Below are 18,036 nucleotides of genomic sequence, written 5' to 3'. Positions count from 1 at the left end.
TGATCTAGATTTTGTTGTCTGTAGACATATGTGCCCAATTATTCTTTTAAAAAAGGGCTGTTTAAATGGACGTTTTGTGTTTTCAGTTAATTATAAGTGCCAATGTGCATTACCAATAAGGCTACATAATCGGTGAACTGCAGATGTAAATTTATCCTGTTTTGTTTTTCTAGGTGACCAAGGACCACCAGGCCCTCCATCACCCTTGCGCATTGTAAAAGGAGAACCAGGTTTGCCAGGTATTCCAGGTCAACCTGGCTCTAAAGGGCAGACTGGACTACCAGGTCCTCCAGGTTTTCCAGGTAAAGTAAAAAGTAGAAAAAATATTGTTGATATATAATTCTTCATTTCTTATTGCCTTTCAGTAAGTTATAATGATTTTTCAATCAATATCAGCAAGCTTCAGTGAATGTTATTTGTATTTCTTTAACTTATACTTTTAAAACCATCTTAACCTAGTTATTTGTGGATGGCAGTACAAGGTTTTGTTTATTATAGAGCTATCTGCATTTAAGAATTTGTATTAAACTGAACCGTAGCTAGTTCATCTTGCATCCGGTACCATTCCCCACTTTGCCCACCACCATCCCACACTGCAGAGCCAAGGGACAAGTCAGGTATATTTCTTCTTTTTCTTTCAGCTGTTCCCATTAGGGGTCGCCACAGTGGATAATCTGTTTCCAGTTCTTCCTGTCCTCTGCGTCTTGCTCTGTCACACCAACCACCTGCATGTCCTCTCTCACCACATCCATAAAACTTTATCTTAGGCCTTCCTCTTTTCCTGTTATGTGGCAGCTTCATTCTTAGCATCCTTTTCCCAATATCCCCAGCATCCCTCCTCAGCACATGTCCAAACCAATGCAGCCTCACCTCTCTGGCTTTATCTCCAAACCATCCAACCTGGGTTGACCCTCTAATATACTTATTCCTAATCCTGTCTACCCTTGTCACACCCAGTGCAAATCTTCTTTAACTCTGCCACATCCAGCTCTGGCTCCTGCCTTTTTGTTAATGCCACTGTCTCCAACCCATATAACACAGATGGTCTCTACCTTCTAGCAGACCTTCCCTTTCATCTTACTGGTACTCGTGTGTCACAAATCACTCCTGACGCTCTTCTCCACCCAATCCATCCTGCCTGTACTCTCTTCTTCACCTCTCTTCCACACCCGTCATTACTCTGAACTGTTGATCCCAAGTATTTAAACTCATCCACCTTTGCCAACTCTACTCCCTGCATCCTCACCGTTCCTCTATCCTCCCTCTCATTCACACACATATATTCTGTCTTAATCCTGCTGACCTTCATTCCTCTCCTCTCTAGAGCTCATCTCCACCTCCCCAGGGTCTCCTCAACCTGTTCCCTACTCTTACTACATATCACAATGTCATCTGCAAATATCATAGTCCACAGGGACTCCTGTCTGATTTAGTCTGTCAACCTGTCCATCACCACTGCAAATAAGAAGGGGCTCAGAGCTAATCTTTGATGTAATCCCACCTCCACCTTAAATGCATCTGTTACTCCCACTGCTGTCGCACTACCCTTGTACACATCCTGTACCACTCAAATACTTTTGCCACTCCCGACTTCCTCATACAATACCACAACTCCTTTCTAGGCACCCTGTCGTATGTTTACTGTAAGTCCACAAAGACACAATGCAACTCCTTCTGACCTTTTCTGTACTTCTCCATCAACACTCTCAGAGCAAACATCGCATCTGTAGTGCTCTTTCCTGGCATGAAACCATACTGCTGATCACTAATCATCACCTCACTTCTTAACCTAGCTTCTACTACTCTTTCCCATAATTCCATGCTGTGACTGATCAATTTTATCCCTCTGTAGTTACTACAGCTCTGCACATCACCCTTATTCTTAAAAATCTGTACCAAAACACTTTCTCCACTCCTCAGGTATCCTCTCACCTTCCAAGATTTCATTAAACAATCTGGTTAACAATTCCACTGCCATTTATCCTTAACACCTCCTAGCTTCCACAGGTATGTCATCTAGACCAACAGCCTTTCCACTCTTCATCCTCTTCATAGCTATCCTTACTTCCTCCTTGCTAATCCGTTGCACTTTCTGATTCACTATCCCCACATCATCCAACCTTCTCTCCGTCTCATTCTCTTCATTCATCAGCCCCTCAAAGTACTCTTTTCATCTGTTCAACACACTCTCTTTGCTTGTAAGTACGTTTCCCTCATTATCCTTTATCACCTTACCTGCTGTACATCTTTTCTAGCTCGGTCCCCCTGTCTAATCGGTTTGTCTCTGTCTTTTCGGCATTTCCTGGTTAGGGGTCACCACAGCGGAACTCTGGTCTGCTAATGATTGGCAGTCGATTTTTATGGTGCCGAGTTGCCAGTCTGACACCCAACCTTCAGCGAAGGCACGCCCATTCACGCATGTCTTTCGGAGGCCACTCGACCACGGAGAGGACATGCAGACTCCACACAGAGGGCACTCGAGCAGATAATCGAAAAGGAGAACCTCTTGCTGTGAGGCAACAACACTACCGCTGCACCACCGCGGAGTGTCTAGCTAATCAGTACAGGTCCTTTTCTCCCTCCTTAGTATCCATCCTTTCATACAACTTTCCATGCGCCTTATCCTTAGCCTCTTCTCTCTTTGCCATACACCTCATCTCCTTATACTACTGTCAGATGTATTTCTACTCTTCACAAAAAGTGGCTTACTACAAATTACACCACACAACAGCACTGTAACCTGACTGCAGAAGGCACTATCAGCATTAATTCCTGTACTGGTATTCAACAATACCAGTACAAAAGTTAATGCTGATGGTACATTACCCTGCAACTGGCATCTAACAATTATGCCTCTTAACACCTTGCACCTGAGTTGGGTGCCTCCTTTGCCCCACCCTAGCTACACTTCCAATATTAAAGCATACAGTTCAGTTTTTGTAGAGGTTGGATAAAAGTATACTAGTGCAAGACTTTGTAATTCAGTGCTTTGCAGCAAAGTGCAGAGCTGTAAAATGGGAGTCTGGCACCCAGGTTAATATAGCCATTTTGCACTTCTAGTCATACACTATTCCTCAACATAGTTTTCTCATTCCTACCTCACTCCCTCCAGCTTGTGTATGTTCATGTGCACACACTCGCTCATACAAAGAAAGATTTACTTATTTTTTTTATTTAGTTTACATTTGCTTACCAGGAAAGTCTGACTGGGCAAGAAGCCTATTTTCAGCGGAAGTTGGGAAGAAAAGCTCCACTAACAGTACATCTAAGAACACTTACACTAATAGTTAATAACTAACAATGGAAAAATAAGTAATGTTCAAGAAATAAAGAAATCATTTACGTATAGTATAAGGAAAAGTACATAGTAGAACAAAGATACAGCATAACGTCAGCATGAGAGGTCAAAGCTATCTACAGTATTGTATGATTCGCACAGTATTTTTACAGTAAAATGTAACACTGTTACTATCCTCACAGAAGATGTTTCAAAAACAGTCCATTCTGGGAGTACTTCAGAGTAAAGTAGTAATACCTGGGCTAAATATAAGAGGGAAAGGGAAAATAGACTGCAGAGAAAGAAGGCACTGAGTGGATTAGGAGTATAGTGGTATAGTGTGGATTAGAAAGTGTAGCGAAAGTAAGTATTGAAAGGTCATCGTGGTATAGTGCAGGAGCACAGACAGCTGTTGGTGAGGTGTTCAGTAAGAAGCAACTTAAAACTGGAAGTTTTAGAGGTGTTTCGAATGTGTTGGGGAATGGAATACCATTTTTGGGTATCTGGTTAGAGAAGCGAGAACCCCCAAAGCTATTGTTAGCCTTAGTGACTTTTAGAAAGAGTCTGTCTGAAGATCTCACTACTCTAGTATTGTTGTACTCCTGAATTATGTTTTTGAGTGCAGGGCAGTTACTGGGTTTATGAATTAGGAGAGGGTAACACTTAGTTGGTTCAGGGGTAATTGGTTAGGTAGTTTGATCCAGTTTACTTTGCAAAGGGCAGAGCAGTGGTGACATCTGTAGGGATGGCTGGTAGCAAATTTTGCTGTTTTATTGTAAAGTGGCTCTAATTTGTTCATATCAGATATTCAGAGACTAGTGAATTTGGGAGATATGTATAGAAAAGGAGAGAGGAGGTGGCTCCTGGCTATAGCATGTCTGGTGTTGTTAGTAAGATATGGCTTAGATCTATAAAGTGTTCCAAGCTTTGTATGGATCTTTTTGATGGACAGTGCTATGTGTTTATCAGATGTTAGACAATTACCTATGGCTGCCCTAAGGAGCTTGGTGTGTTCTACAGGTTCGATTTTGGTTTTGTTGGAGGAGTATATAATGAAAGAGGGAAGGAGGTTCTGTGCTTTGGTATTGGAGAATAGCATTAGCTTTGTTTTGTTAGGGTTGAGTACCAGTTGGTAGTCTAAGAGATAGCTTTCCTTATCTGTGAAGGATTTATGGGTTCTTCCTAGAAGTTCTGGTAGGGATAGGGCTGAGCAAATAAGGGTAGAGTCATCTGCATATTGCACAATGGTGGTTAAGTGGGTGGCTGTCTAAAGTTTGTTTGTAAAGATGGTAAAAAGTAATGGACCAAGCTTTGAGCCTTGCGGCACTCCAACTGAGAGGAGTAGTGGGGTAGAGAGTTTGTTTTGCCACTTGATTGTCAATTAAGTAACTATGGAACCAAAATAGAGCTGGAGGGGTTTAGGAATGCTAGTTCCTTGGGTAATTTTTGGTATGATGCCATATCAAATGCTTTCGACATGTCAAGAAGGATGGAGGATACATGTTAACCCTCGTTTCTCAGCTCACTGATAGTGTTGGTGAAACTTACTAAAGCGGTTGAGGTGCTGTGCTTGGGTCTAAGTCCATGTTGGGTATTGGATAGTAGGTTATTGCTTTCTAAGTAGTCAAGGAATTGTACATGTATGCATTTTTCGAGAATTTTGGCCAGTGGTGGGAGTACTGCTATTGATCAGTTATTTGAAAAGTCAGTAAAGGAGCCGCCTTTGTACAGAGGAATGATATGAGAAATCTTCCAGAGTTTAGGGATGTATTGTTCAGATACGGACTTGCTGATAAGGATAGACATGGGATAAGATATGGATTATGTTGTAAGTTTGAAAAATTAATTTGGGTGTTGGTCAGCAGCAAGTTATATGGGTTTTAGTAGAAGTGTTTTGATGGTACTGGTTTGTATTGGACTGATAGAAAAGGAACTGGGGCTAAGTTTTGAGTCAGGTGGTATTGATGGAGACGCATTGTTATTTTTTTTACTAGGAACAGTGTTGAATTTATGAAATGTGAATTAAATTGTGATGCTCCACTTTCTTTGGGATTTATGGAGGTAGGTGAAGGTGTAGTGGTTTGACCAGGACGGAGGAGTTGATTCAAGGCTACCCAGAATTTTGGGGGGTTATTTTGAGTTGAAGTGTAATAAGCTAATCATTCTTGATTTGTTGTTTTTTTTTGGCATGGTTTCTAAGTTTTCAATATGATTCATAGGAAGTTTGGTTTTTGGTCTCTTGATAATTAGAGCAGGCTCTGTCTCTCTGTTCAGTATCTTTAGCCATGTGAGCTGCTTTGCTTTAACCTGGATCTTCCCAAGGGATGCTTGAGTATTTAGTACATCTAGGAAGGTAATATTTAAGTATATGACTGCAGAATCCATGTAGCGGTGTTTTTGGGAGGGGGGTCCACTCTCATTGTTTAATAAGTGAATTGTAGGTTTTGGGGGATAATTTTTATTTGCTACGAACGTGTTTAAATATGATGTTTTTACGAGGGCATATCTGCTTTCTAAGTAGGTAGGTGGAATGATGGTCACTGAGACTGTCTGGGAGGCATCCAGTGAGGTATACAAGGAAGGGCCTATTTGTTAGTGTCCAGTCAAGGACTGATCGCTTTTTGCTATGTTCGTCAGTTCTGTTTGGGGCAAGTATCAATTGACAGAAACCATAGAGGTTAATAAAGTTGGTTGGGTTTTCAGAAGAACAGGTGGTCCAATCTAAGCTAAAGTCTCCTATTATAATAGTTTCCTCTGATTAAATTGGAGGCAGACCAACCGAGATGGTTCTCAATACTTGAGGGGTTGTTACCAGGGGGGATGTAGGTGGCGATAATTATAATGTGCTTTCTGGAGTTTAGGTAGAGATGTGAGATTAAAATTTCAGATTTTATGAGGTCTGGGAGTTCATTTACAAGGCATTCCAATTTGAGTGTGTCACCGCCATGTTTAGGAGTTCTATCAAATGGGTTAATTGTAGACCGGGGTTAGGATTTCAGTGGCTTTTACATGGAGCTTGAACCATGTTTCGGTTATAACTACAACGTCTGGAGTGTATAGGGTGAGAGTTGTGTGAAATTCATGAAACTTGTTTAGGATACGTCTTAGGTTCATGTTTAATAGTAGAAGGTCAGATTTGTTGTTTGTTAGGTAAGTGATGCTGTGAGATATTGTACTATGTTAACTTTGAACCTAACACCACTCTTAAGTATTCAACTCCGGTACCACCTTTAACATTCCTATAAGAAAAGTGCAGTCCGGGTCTGAACTGTCTGCAAACAGCTACAGTTACCTTTGAGTATGTGTCTAACTGTTTGAGCCAATCTTCATTTTCCCCTGGAGAGCACTGTGCTTTGGCTGTAAGCAGCCCCCCCCCCACCACCACCACCACACACACATCTTCCACTTTCTCTTATTCCCTTGTGTTAGCAAATAGTATCAACAACTGATCAATACTGTGTGTTTGTTTATTTAAACTATACCACAGTAGCCTACTGATACAAGGTTATCCTGGTTTTCCACCTGAGAAATTAAGACAAGACTTACAGTTTCAGAGCAGTCCTTGGTCAATTGTGATTGTTCTTAACACATACTTGTCTTGCGCAGTACAAAGAACTGCCTGCTCACACCCTTGTTCTCCCTCCCTTCCCTGTTTATTACCTTAAGACAATCCCAGAGTTAATAAATATTACCTGTGGCAGGCACCATTTGTAAAACTACAATCCACTCTGCTACAGGCCCCATGAAGGCTCAGTGTCTCTCCAGTAAGTGTTTTACAACTGTAAATGCCTATTTATGTTGAATTGTATTAGACATTTTACAACTGTATATGTTTATGTTGAATTTCAAGCCTGTACTCCAATCTGCTTACTTACACTATCAGACTATTTACCCCACTCATAGGACCAAAACTGGGACTGGGTTCCTGCCCCTTCCCACCCACCCCACTGTCTACATTTATAGCCACTACCTACTTCCTCTCCAACCTACACAACTTCCTCTCCTCCCCACCACTTTACTGTTTAACCACTACTATTCCTCTGAAGTACATTGACCCCACCCATTGATGACATATAACATGTCTATAAATAATTATAAACTCCTTCCTCTTATCTTACCACTCTTAATTCTGCCATACTTTCTTACTAGCTATGAAAATCTCACATTCTTTTCTCTTATCCAAAATGCCAAACCAAGACCCCCTACCTCCACTGAGAATGTGCCCACTACTACACTACCCCAAAAATTATAAATTCCAACCACTTGCTTCTAAAAAAAAACACTCCAATCAACACCAAAAACCAAATATGAACTAAAACTAGTATTCAAAGTTATTAGACTACTAATCTAAGAAAAAACATAACCAAAGATAGGGACATCCATCCTAATCCAGGCCCAACCTTAACTCAAAATCCTACCAGCCCACCACTCTCCCACCGACTGGTCAACTCCCTCCTAATATGCCACAAACATTAGAAGCCTAAACAATAAGATACATAGCCTGCATGCTGTACTAGCCACATACCTCCCCAACATAATGTGTCCATCTGAAACATGGCTCCGGCCATCAACCAAAGACAATGAGATCCTGCCTCCTGGTTACAATATACTTAGGGCAGATAGAGTAATGAAAAGAGGAGGTGGAATAGCCGTCTTATATAATAGCACACTTATCATAACTAACCCTATACAACCACCCCAGGTCTCTAACGCTGAAATACTAGCTCTAAAAATTCTACTAAATAATCATAAGGGCATTAACCTAATTGTCACCTATATTCCCCCTGGGAACAATGTAGAAACAGTAGAGGTCATTCTACATTGGATAGCCAACAACTACCCTCAAGAAACCATTGTCCTGGGCGATGTTAATATTGACTGGAACCAATGCACAGCACAGTCCAACCCCATCCCTGTTAACCTACATGGATTCTCTCAGATATCATCTACCACACGTACAGGTAACAATAACCAGAGAGTATACTAGACTGGATACTCACCAACAGTCATCCCCAGAACTATATGTCTGAACTCTCCCTAATGATCTTAGTGATCACCTGCTCACATACATCATGAAAGACAAAATTAATTGTACAAGCTTACCTATTTATAGGTCTATCAGATCCAAGAAAAACTTTGACCCAACTAAATTTCAACTTGAACTCAAATCATGTAACTGGACAAAACTAAAGTTCCTTCCCTTGATGAGGCAGTGTCATCATTTAACAATTCATTCCTTACTATACTTGACTGCATGCCCCTAAATGCTCAATAAGAATTAAAACTCAACTAGCACCCTGGCTAACAGCAGACACCAAAACCAAAATAACAACTAGAGACAAAGCGTGGGATAAATGGCACTACCAAACTACCCTAGATCGTATCAAATTCCAACAACTTAGAAATGAGACTAAAAAGCCATCATACTAGATAAGAAAATTACTTCTACAATCTGCAACATAAACATCAGAATAACCCTCAAAAGTACTGGGCAGGCATAAATAAACTTCTCCAACCAGGCAAATCCACTACTCCGACCCCAGGAACATTATCTGACAAGAGCCAAGAAGATGTAGCCAATTCATTCAATACTTTCTTCACAGAAACCATCCAGTCATTAGCTAACCAACTTTCTCCTCCCCACACTTCTATAAACACAATACCCAACTCACCACTCTCTTTTAACTTCCAGCCAGTGTCCACATCCTTTATCAGATCCCTTTTGGAAAAACTGAAGCCAACCACCCTTTCAGCCGATCTTCTGCCGGCTGAATACCTGCAAATTGCTGCAGATGTCGTAGCCTACCCTATCTCAATCCTAATTAACAGAACCATAACCAAGGCCTCAATCCCCTCAATTTGGAAAATATCCTATGTTATTCCACTCCACAAAGGAGGTTCATCCACAGAACTATCCAACTATAGACCTATAGCCATACTATCACCACTTGCCAAAATTATGGAAAAGTGCATGCACAACCAACTAATGCTTTATCTAACCCAAAATAAACTACTCACAGACTCTCAACATGGATTCAGACCCCATCATAGTACAACCACTGCCCTCCTCTCTTTTACTGAAAACATTAATCTTAACCGAATAATAAAAATATCCTCCCTTCCTGGACCTATCGAAAGCCTTCAATATGGTAAACCATCAGTTACTTCTATATACTTTAAAAACCCTGTATCTAGATACTCTAGCCCTTGACTGGTTTCAAGCTTACCTCACTGGGAGACAACAAGCAGTAATGTGGCAAAACAAGCTCTCCTGCCTACTACCAAATACCATAGGAGTTCCTCAAGGTTCCATATTAGGACCTCTCCTCTTTTCAGTCTTCATAAACGACATCCAAACAGTCATCCCTGAAGCCACCTGCATTCAATATGCAGATGACTACTATAATATGTTCCAATGCCTCTCTTGCAAATCTACTAACTACCACCCAACATAGCTTCACCAAAGTCGAAAACTGGCTTGCCAACCATCTCCTGATCTTAAATCCAAACAAAACCAAGTTACTTCTCTTCTACCCAACCAATAGATCTCCGACTGAAAACTTCACTATAAAATCCAATATTGGGACCATCATCTCCCCAGACACCTATACAAAGCTATTAGGAGTAAACATTGACAATAAACTCAGATTTGATATACATGTCAACCAAGCCATTAAGTCAGTCTACAAGAAACTTGGGACCCTATATAGAATTAAAGCCTTCCGCCACAGCCCCACCTTCTCTCTACCCTACTATATGCCTCTCCTGTCCTCACTCACCTTAACAAATCTGATCTGGCCAAGCTCTCATCCTGCTATAATCACATTGCCAGGTTCCAGGCCTACCCTACAGAACACACCACTGTACTAACCTGAAAAAGCTTGGATGGTAGAATTCCCACACCTTCTTCACCAGTCCCAACTCATAGAGGCCTTCAAAATCCTTAAACAACCTGAGAATACCCCAGCACTAAAAACTTAATGACTCCCTACTCCAATCTAAGCTGCCTTCAGCAAACAGACTCCTTGTCCAAACAACTAAATCTCTCAACCTAGGTGGTGGTTGCCAACACCACTGGTAAAATATGGAACTCTCTCCCAAATAACATCACGCTTTCAACTTCTCTAAGTCAATTGAAAAATAGTCTAAAACTCCACTTCAAGTCACACTGGCTATGTCCTTGCTCAAACCCAGACTAGCTCTGTGCCATTAACTAAAACATAAACAACTAGCTAAGATGATAAGTACTTTGTATACTGTGATAAAGAAATGTGTATCTGTCTAACTCTATGTCATTATACTGCCTACCGTCCTTGCTAATATGTTATTAATGTTACATTTGTAGTAATCTCAGAAATAGTAATGGCAGTCTTGTACTTGTATGTAAATAGCCTATGTTTTTGTTAAGTTCTTTCAGCTCATTTACTGTACCTAATTATCAATGTAAGGACATGTATCCAGTCGGACCATCCCGGTTAGCAAATGTAAAATAAATAAATAAATATGTGGTGTGAGGGTAGTGTGCATTTGAGGGCCTGTATTGGAAAGTATGTCCCCACGTAGTTTAAGCTGATTGGCTTTTATCAGAAATACCAGTGTTATTTTGGGAAGTAGTCTATCAAATTTATATGTGATTATTTGTAGGCAAGTCTGTGTATCTGTAAAGACTTCTGTGTGGGAGCTGCTGTAGAGGTGAGGTGTTATATCTGTGTTAAGTTAGAGTTAAGAGGAGTACTGCATGGGTTAAGTGGAAGAGTAGTTGTTTGTGATAGGAGGTTGCGTAGTAAGTTAAGATGAGTTTGGAAAGTAGAGAAGGTTGTTGAAGTAACATACTTGCTGAGTTTGTATTGTGATAGTTTGTGCTTAAAGAATTTAGATAGGTTTACTGGTTTGGGGTATGTTTATTGATTTTCAGGCAAAACATTTGAATGGCAGTGAAATGTGGTAGAACTGACAATAACTGGTTTGTTATAAAGTTGACCTGTAAATTATTTCTATGGATAAGGCTGATTTTAGTAAGGCTTTTAAAATAAACAGCCTGTTGGCTCGTACATTTTTTTTTTCAAATTGGAATGGTGTTATAGTAATTGCTATAAAGTGTGATATGTCAATTTGCTTTGAATTTGCTCACTTATTGGCATCCACATTTACCTTTCAGTTACTTTTATAAAACAACATTTAGAAAGTGGGTGATAAACTGTTCCTCATTCCATTTTTGTTGAATTCACACTGTTCTACTGTTTATGTTTCATATTCCATTTTACAACAGCTTATCCGTACATAAATATTTTCCCTACATACATCACAAAACTTTGTTTCCTTTGCTGCATTTAACATACTTTTTTTTTTCATTCATTTCCATCCTCCCAGACCCTTCCTGTGAAAAAAAAATATTTTCAATACTTTTTCATTAGTTTTCTCTTTCTTTGCATAGTACTAATTCCATTAACCTTTATTTCCCAAAGTGTTAGTTTCATCCACACACCTCTCAACCAGCCTGTCACCTCTCCTCTGCACTTTAGTACTTCACTCATCCCAGCAGAGCGCGCACACACCTCTCAACCAGCCTGTCACCTCTCCTCTGCACTTTAGTACTTCACTCATCCCAGCAGAGCGCGCACATATTAAAATAGTCGACTCCTTCAGTTCCATTTCCTTTTTTCTCCAAAATAATGAAATAAAAAAAAAAAGACACAAGGCCCAATTCCAAAAGAAAAAAAATGTTCTTTGTATAATTGAACATTTACACTGAGTGCAGGCTGAGAGCAGGTCTTTTGTAATCTGGCCCCTGGTATAACCCTGTCTATAGACATGCCTTATAGTAAGAGCAGATCTTTTGGACATAGGACAGACTTACACTGAAAGCAGCCCTTTCGGAATCTGTTCCATAGAGTTAATCATGCTTAACTACATTGGATGTGTAATCAAATATAATATGCCTCTTTTCACCAGTCTGCTTTTTCAAATTTTTTTTTAAAAAAAAAGACACCCCTCCCTTCGCTAATCTAACTAGAAACACAACTGGAGAATCATTTAAAAACTGTCACTGGAACAGTTTTTACCATCAACCTTTTTCTGATGCACTATCTTTCCATATCATTTGCTATAACAAACTTTCTTTCTTGTCTGCCTTCTTTGCCTACTCCCTAATTTTATGCCTTGAGTTATTCTGACATCCAGTTCAAACTTATCTATTATGCATTCTGATTCTACCCTATTAATCTCCAAACTGATGGCTTTGAATATATATTTATCTTATTCTAAACAGCTATCTTCATTTCTTTCTCTCTCTCTCTGCAGTTCAGCAATGTTTTTGGTATACTGTCTTTCTTTTTCAATAAAATACACATTAACAGATGCAGCTTCTTTCTGAATCTGTTTCCATTTTTCAGTCTGTCAAAGGCTGCAGCTGTTACTAATTTATAGTACAAAGCAGGATGCTGTTACCTCAGCAGCCTTTTCCATTCTCACTCCAACCTAATTCCTGTCACCTTGCAGTGAAGTGGATGCCTGAATGCACATCTTCCTGCTACTATGTTCCTCCATTAGGAAATACTAATTTTCAGTTTCGAGGTAGCATGATGGCCATCTCCTCAGGAAACCTCTGAATACGATGGTGAGATAAAAACATTTTCATGTACAACTCAAACTTGCAGAGTCACCGTTGCACACAGTTGAATCTAAAAGTTGTGGTTAAATAGTTTGAATAAAAACGTCTGGTGCACCCTCCATCCTGATGCTTGGGCTTTGAGTTTCATCCGACATACAATTACTGTAGCTATGTCACAGTACTGTTCTCTGGGTCCCTCATAATTATGATGATGAAAAACTGCAGAACCGCAATCTGCTTTATTTTACCTCTCTATGGAATAAGAAAGTATTGTAGCCCAAAAGACTTCTTGGCCCACTAAAAATGATCAAAATTCCATTATTCAGTTTGTACTAGTGGACTTAAAAAGGGGATCCACTATGAAACCTCAATTGTCAGAATGCTGGAGAACTAAAATAAATGGTCAACACATCAAAAGGACAAAAGTTCCAAATGAAAGTTATTATTTATTTTTTTTTATACAGGGGGCAAGGCCTTCACTCAAAGTTTTATATATACATATATATATATATATATATATATATATATATATATATATACATACATATATACACACACACCAACAACTTGGTTTCAGAAACATGAAGGGAAAATTCTCCCACAAGGGGATTACTGCTGGTGCACACCTGGACATCACACCAGCAGCGATTTTCTATGAAAAACTGTTTGGGGGTCTGTTCCTAGGCATGTTACGATTTAGGCAATTGCTGGTCAAGCGATTTGATGTCAGCTACCTGTTGATATTCCTCAAAAAGGTTCCTTCCACCTGTACAGGTCATACGCTTTGCAGTGCAACTAGTCATGCTTGTTCTTGCACCCTAGCCTCATAATAAGGTGCACACATTTTTTTTTAAACTTTCATTGATGTACACTTCCTTACTGCCCTCTGCTTTCACTTACAAAATATAACATGGTTTGGTCAACTTGGTGTTGCCAAGGGACAAAGCCCTGAATGGAGATGAAGGCACCAGAGGAACCAATAAATGTGGATGGGAGTGTGTGGTTGATGCCAGCTAACCAGTTCAGGATGGGAGGGAGGAAGTCCTGACTGTTGCATCACTGACAACTTTCTGAGTGTGGGATGTATTACTGGCAGCAAAGTGGTCTAGATTTGTTTTTCTGGCACTGCAAGGTGACATGGACATGCAATAGCCCTCCAAGCACAGGTGAAATGCATGCACATATAACATGAGGAAGTGGCAGGCATTATTATTGCATGGCCATGCATGTCAGCCAGCAGACCAAGGGAAAACTATCTAAATAAGAAAACTTTTCCTTTCCACATACGACGCCCACAAGAGCTTGGCTCCGTTTTCCCAACCACCCCACAGTAAGGTGATGTGCAATGAGAGAAATCCTTTCAGGAAGGAGTAATGTAGGGTGCTAATGCACAGCGAATGGCGAATAAATGGGGCTTAAGTGGAATCATGATGGTGAGGGAATGGGAGGAAAATATAATACAATATTGTTTATGTATTGTCTCATTTTTGCTTTGGTCATCTTTTTGCCAGAGTATGGACAAGTCATCCAGTCTTTTATCATATAATTCTGGTAACAGTTCCACTCAGTCACCTTTCTGGATGGTGGTAACTATTATATGTTAAGTTGTCAATCTCCCTTCATTCTTGCTGGATGGGCTCGGAGCAGATCCTCGGCCACGACTCGGCCACTTACTAAAGCTCGAGAGCTAATTTTACTGGCTTGAGGCAACCCTATATCCCATGATGCTAGGCAATAACTACCCAGATCTCGTTTGCTGCTTTCGCTTGCGAGGTGCGTTTTTACCGGCTCTTGGTAAGTTTTCAATTTTCAGACTTTTAGTCACTCCCTTTTCTCTTAGTCCATTCCTTTTATTATTTTAACTGGTAACGGTTAATTTTAAACCCTATTCCCGTTAGTGGTTCCCCTTATCCCAGTTTTATATCCCTTCCCCTAGGTTAGGCCTTAAGCCTCCCCCTTTCCTAATTCTCTCAGGGATTCTGTGTAGTGTTTGGGTGTGTTAGTGTCCCTGTTTTATTTTTATATTTGGATTGGGTGTTTGTGTGCTTTTTACTTTGGTGCTCCCTCGACACTGTTATGTCGAAGGACACAAAGGTCTCAGGCTTCAAGAAGTGTGACTCGTGCTGTCAGAAAATGTCTCTGACAGACGGTCACACTTCTTGTGTTTACTGGCTGGGACCTCTGCACCTGCAGGACTCTTGTTCTGTGCGCCACGCATTCAGCCCAAGAGTCCTGCAGGAATGCAGAAACAAATTAATATTGAGGGGCTTGTTAAAGCCTGAGAGCTCCCCGACTAAGTCTGCTCCGGGGAAGCCCTCGAAGCCAGCATAGCCGCTGGCTCCAAGTCCCAAGCTATCGACTACTGGCTCACCTTCTGTGACAAGCCGGAGCCGATCCTTCCGTGTCACAGCTTCCAGTACCGGCTCCACTCGGCACCGATACCGCTGAATCCTTGCACTCACTGTCGGCTCCGGCTGGAGCCGACGTATCCTCGGCTCCTTCGGCTCCACCCACCTCCAGAAAGAGGTCAAGATCCCCTTCGTTGGAGTTTATCCATTCGGCTCCGAGATCACCCCTGCTCTTGGAGCAGAGCCATCGGAGCCGATCTTTTCTGTCGCCCAGGCTTTCTGACCACGACCTTGAGAGAGTGGTGAGTAGGCTATTAAAGTCTCAGGCATTGGCCCAAATGCTCCATAGCCCATCTCATCAGACGGTAGCTATTACACATCCACCTATTATTCCTCCGACTCTCCTACAGAATTCGGAGCCATGACGGTTGTGGCGTCGGAGCCGATACCTCCCCCTTCGGCTCCTTCGTCCTCTGCTCCGATCTCCTCTTTGATGCCTTCATTGGAGGGATCCGGGCATCTGGTCTCTCTCGCCGGCTCCGAGGGGGCGAGTGGCATCGGACCCTTGTTTGACCCTGTTCTCTCGGCACTGGTGAGCTCGGCCCCGACATCTGCCTCTGAGCCGTCCCTGTCGGTGCGGCCTGGGGTTCCTATCTCTTCGGAGTGGGAGCCCTCTGGCCTCTCTGATGGGGGAGCCTTTGAGGTGATGAGCAGTGTACTAGCCCCAGGGCATAGTCAACTGTCAGTTCCATCAGCTCCTCCCACTACAGTGCCTGCTAACGTCTCTTCCCACTCCTCTTGCTCCCGGGCCCAGAGATCCAACACCTCAGGTTTCCCCACTGGGAATATCTTCCTCTTCCGAGGCTTCTCCTGACCAGTCAGGTGAGCCTCCGCGTAAGAGGACATGTAAGAGGAAACATCTAGACTCCCCCGAGTCTATTACATCCGATACCGACTTGGATGAGTCGGAGGGATCCCCAAGGTCCCCCTCTGAGGATGTCTCTTTCTCAGACATCCTTGAAATCCTTAAGCAGAGGGGGAACTGGCCTTCCCTTAATCCTTCAGAGGATGAGTCGGTTTACCTGGAGGCGTTTGGTTCTCGACCCTCCACCTCCTGGGTGTCTCCGCCTTTCGACCCCCTTATGGATGTGGTGGCTCGGAAGGCGTGGACAGCCCCGGATTCGGTGGAACCCACTCCTAGGAGGCCTTCTAAATTCATTACAGCCCCACCTGATAGGCAATTTTTGTCAAAAGGTGTCCCGGTTGATGCCATGGTGGTGGCCGCAGCCACCAAGAAGGAACTAGCTGATCCTTCAGTACCTATCCATCCTCCTAACAAGGATTCCAGGACTATGGATAGGTACAGTAAGCGGATGTTTTCTTCAGCGACCTTTGCCATGCGGTCGCTGAACTACTTGTGTCACTTCACCTGCCTTCGGAGAGATGTTCTCAAAGAGTTGGGAGAAGTTTTACAGGATCCGTCAGCTGCTGGGTCCCAGGATAAAATTAACTCACAGCTAGGAACCCTAAACTCTATTGTTAACTCCTCCGTGCAGCTCATTTCATATGCAGCCGATGGAGCGAGTAGGGCCGCAGGCACAGGAGTGGCATTAAGGCATCATGCCTGGATGCGGCTTTGTAATTTTGCAGACCCCTTTAAGGCGCCCTTCACAAATTCTCCTTTTGATGGTTCGACCTTGTTCAGACCTCAAGTGAAAGACAACTTGACCAGATGCGAACAAGATGGCAAGACTCTCTGCCGTAGGAGTCCGTTTCTCCACCCCTTCAAGACCTTACCCCAAGGGTCAGAAGGGAGGGAAAATGTGGTTCCGCAAATCTCAAGGAGTCGCACCTGACGCACGAGGTCAGTTTACCCCCAGAGGCAGAGGGGGTAACAACAGACACCGCCCTAGGGGCAGACGGGGTCCGCAGAATCAGGGTAGCAGGGAACCTCTCTCTGACAAACCCTTCCAGCATCCCTGAGATGTTGCCCGATTGTCCACCTTCGGAGGCAGTCGGGGGAAGATTGCCGCTGTACCCAAAAGCCTGGCTTTCCCTTACTCAAGACAAATGGGTACAGTCGATCATATCCGAGGTTTACAAAATTCCCTTTATCCAAACCCCAATTCAGCAAAAGGGAACCCTTCCAGACGTTCCACCCGGTCTAAGGGAACTAAGCAGGACCAGAGATATCAAAACTGCTAGCAAAAAGAGCCATCCAGCCAGTCCCAGCAGACCAACTAGGATCTGGAATCTACTAAAGGTTCTTTTTAGTACCGAAAAAGACAGGGGACTGGAGACCAATATTAGATCTCAGCAACCTAAACAAGTTTGTAAAGAGAACAAGATTCCGGATGTTCATGCTACAGTCCATTTTCCCTTTCTGGGCAAGGACAATTGAATGTGCTCGGTGGACCTTCAGGATGCGTACTATCACATCAAAATTCACAGGTGCTCCAGAAGGTTTCTCCGCTTTCGGCTGGGGGCCAGTTACTACCAATTCAGAGCCCTGTCCTTTGGTCTCACTACAGCCCCCAGTGTGTTCACCAAATGTATGGCAGCGGTTACGGCTCACCTGAGACGTCAAGGATTCCACGTGTTTCCATATCTAGACGACTGGTTCCTCACTGCCACCACCAGGCATCAACTTCTCCAAGCCAGAGATTACACCATTCACATTTGCAGAGGGCTAGGAATCTCTATAAATTTCTAAAAATCTGTCTTGTCGCCTTGTCAATCCATTACCTTTATAGGCGCCAATTTGGACACCGTACAACTGTCAGCAAAATTAACAGATCAAA

General features: G+C 42.3%; 1 protein-coding gene across 4 annotated transcripts in view; it reads left to right on the top strand.

The window, feature by feature from the left end:
- Positions 1 to 18,036, top strand: part of COL4A5 (collagen type IV alpha 5 chain) — a 3,591,008-nt gene that overhangs the window by 3,385,632 nt on the left and 187,340 nt on the right. For all 4 annotated transcript variants that reach the window (XM_044057208.1, XM_044057205.1, XM_044057207.1 and 1 more), the window contains one exon: positions 174 to 302. In XM_044057208.1, the coding sequence (XP_043913143.1) occupies positions 174 to 302 (129 nt within the window). The remainder of the gene's footprint in view (positions 1 to 173; positions 303 to 18,036) is intronic.

The sequence above is a fragment of the Protopterus annectens genome, chromosome 15.part0 (assembly GCF_019279795.1).
Source record: "Protopterus annectens isolate FY-2018-M chromosome 15.part0, PAN1.0, whole genome shotgun sequence".
NCBI lineage: Eukaryota > Metazoa > Chordata > Ceratodontiformes > Protopteridae > Protopterus > Protopterus annectens.
The sequence above is the reverse complement of the archived record's forward strand: the minus strand, read 5'-3'. Positions and strand labels throughout refer to the sequence as shown.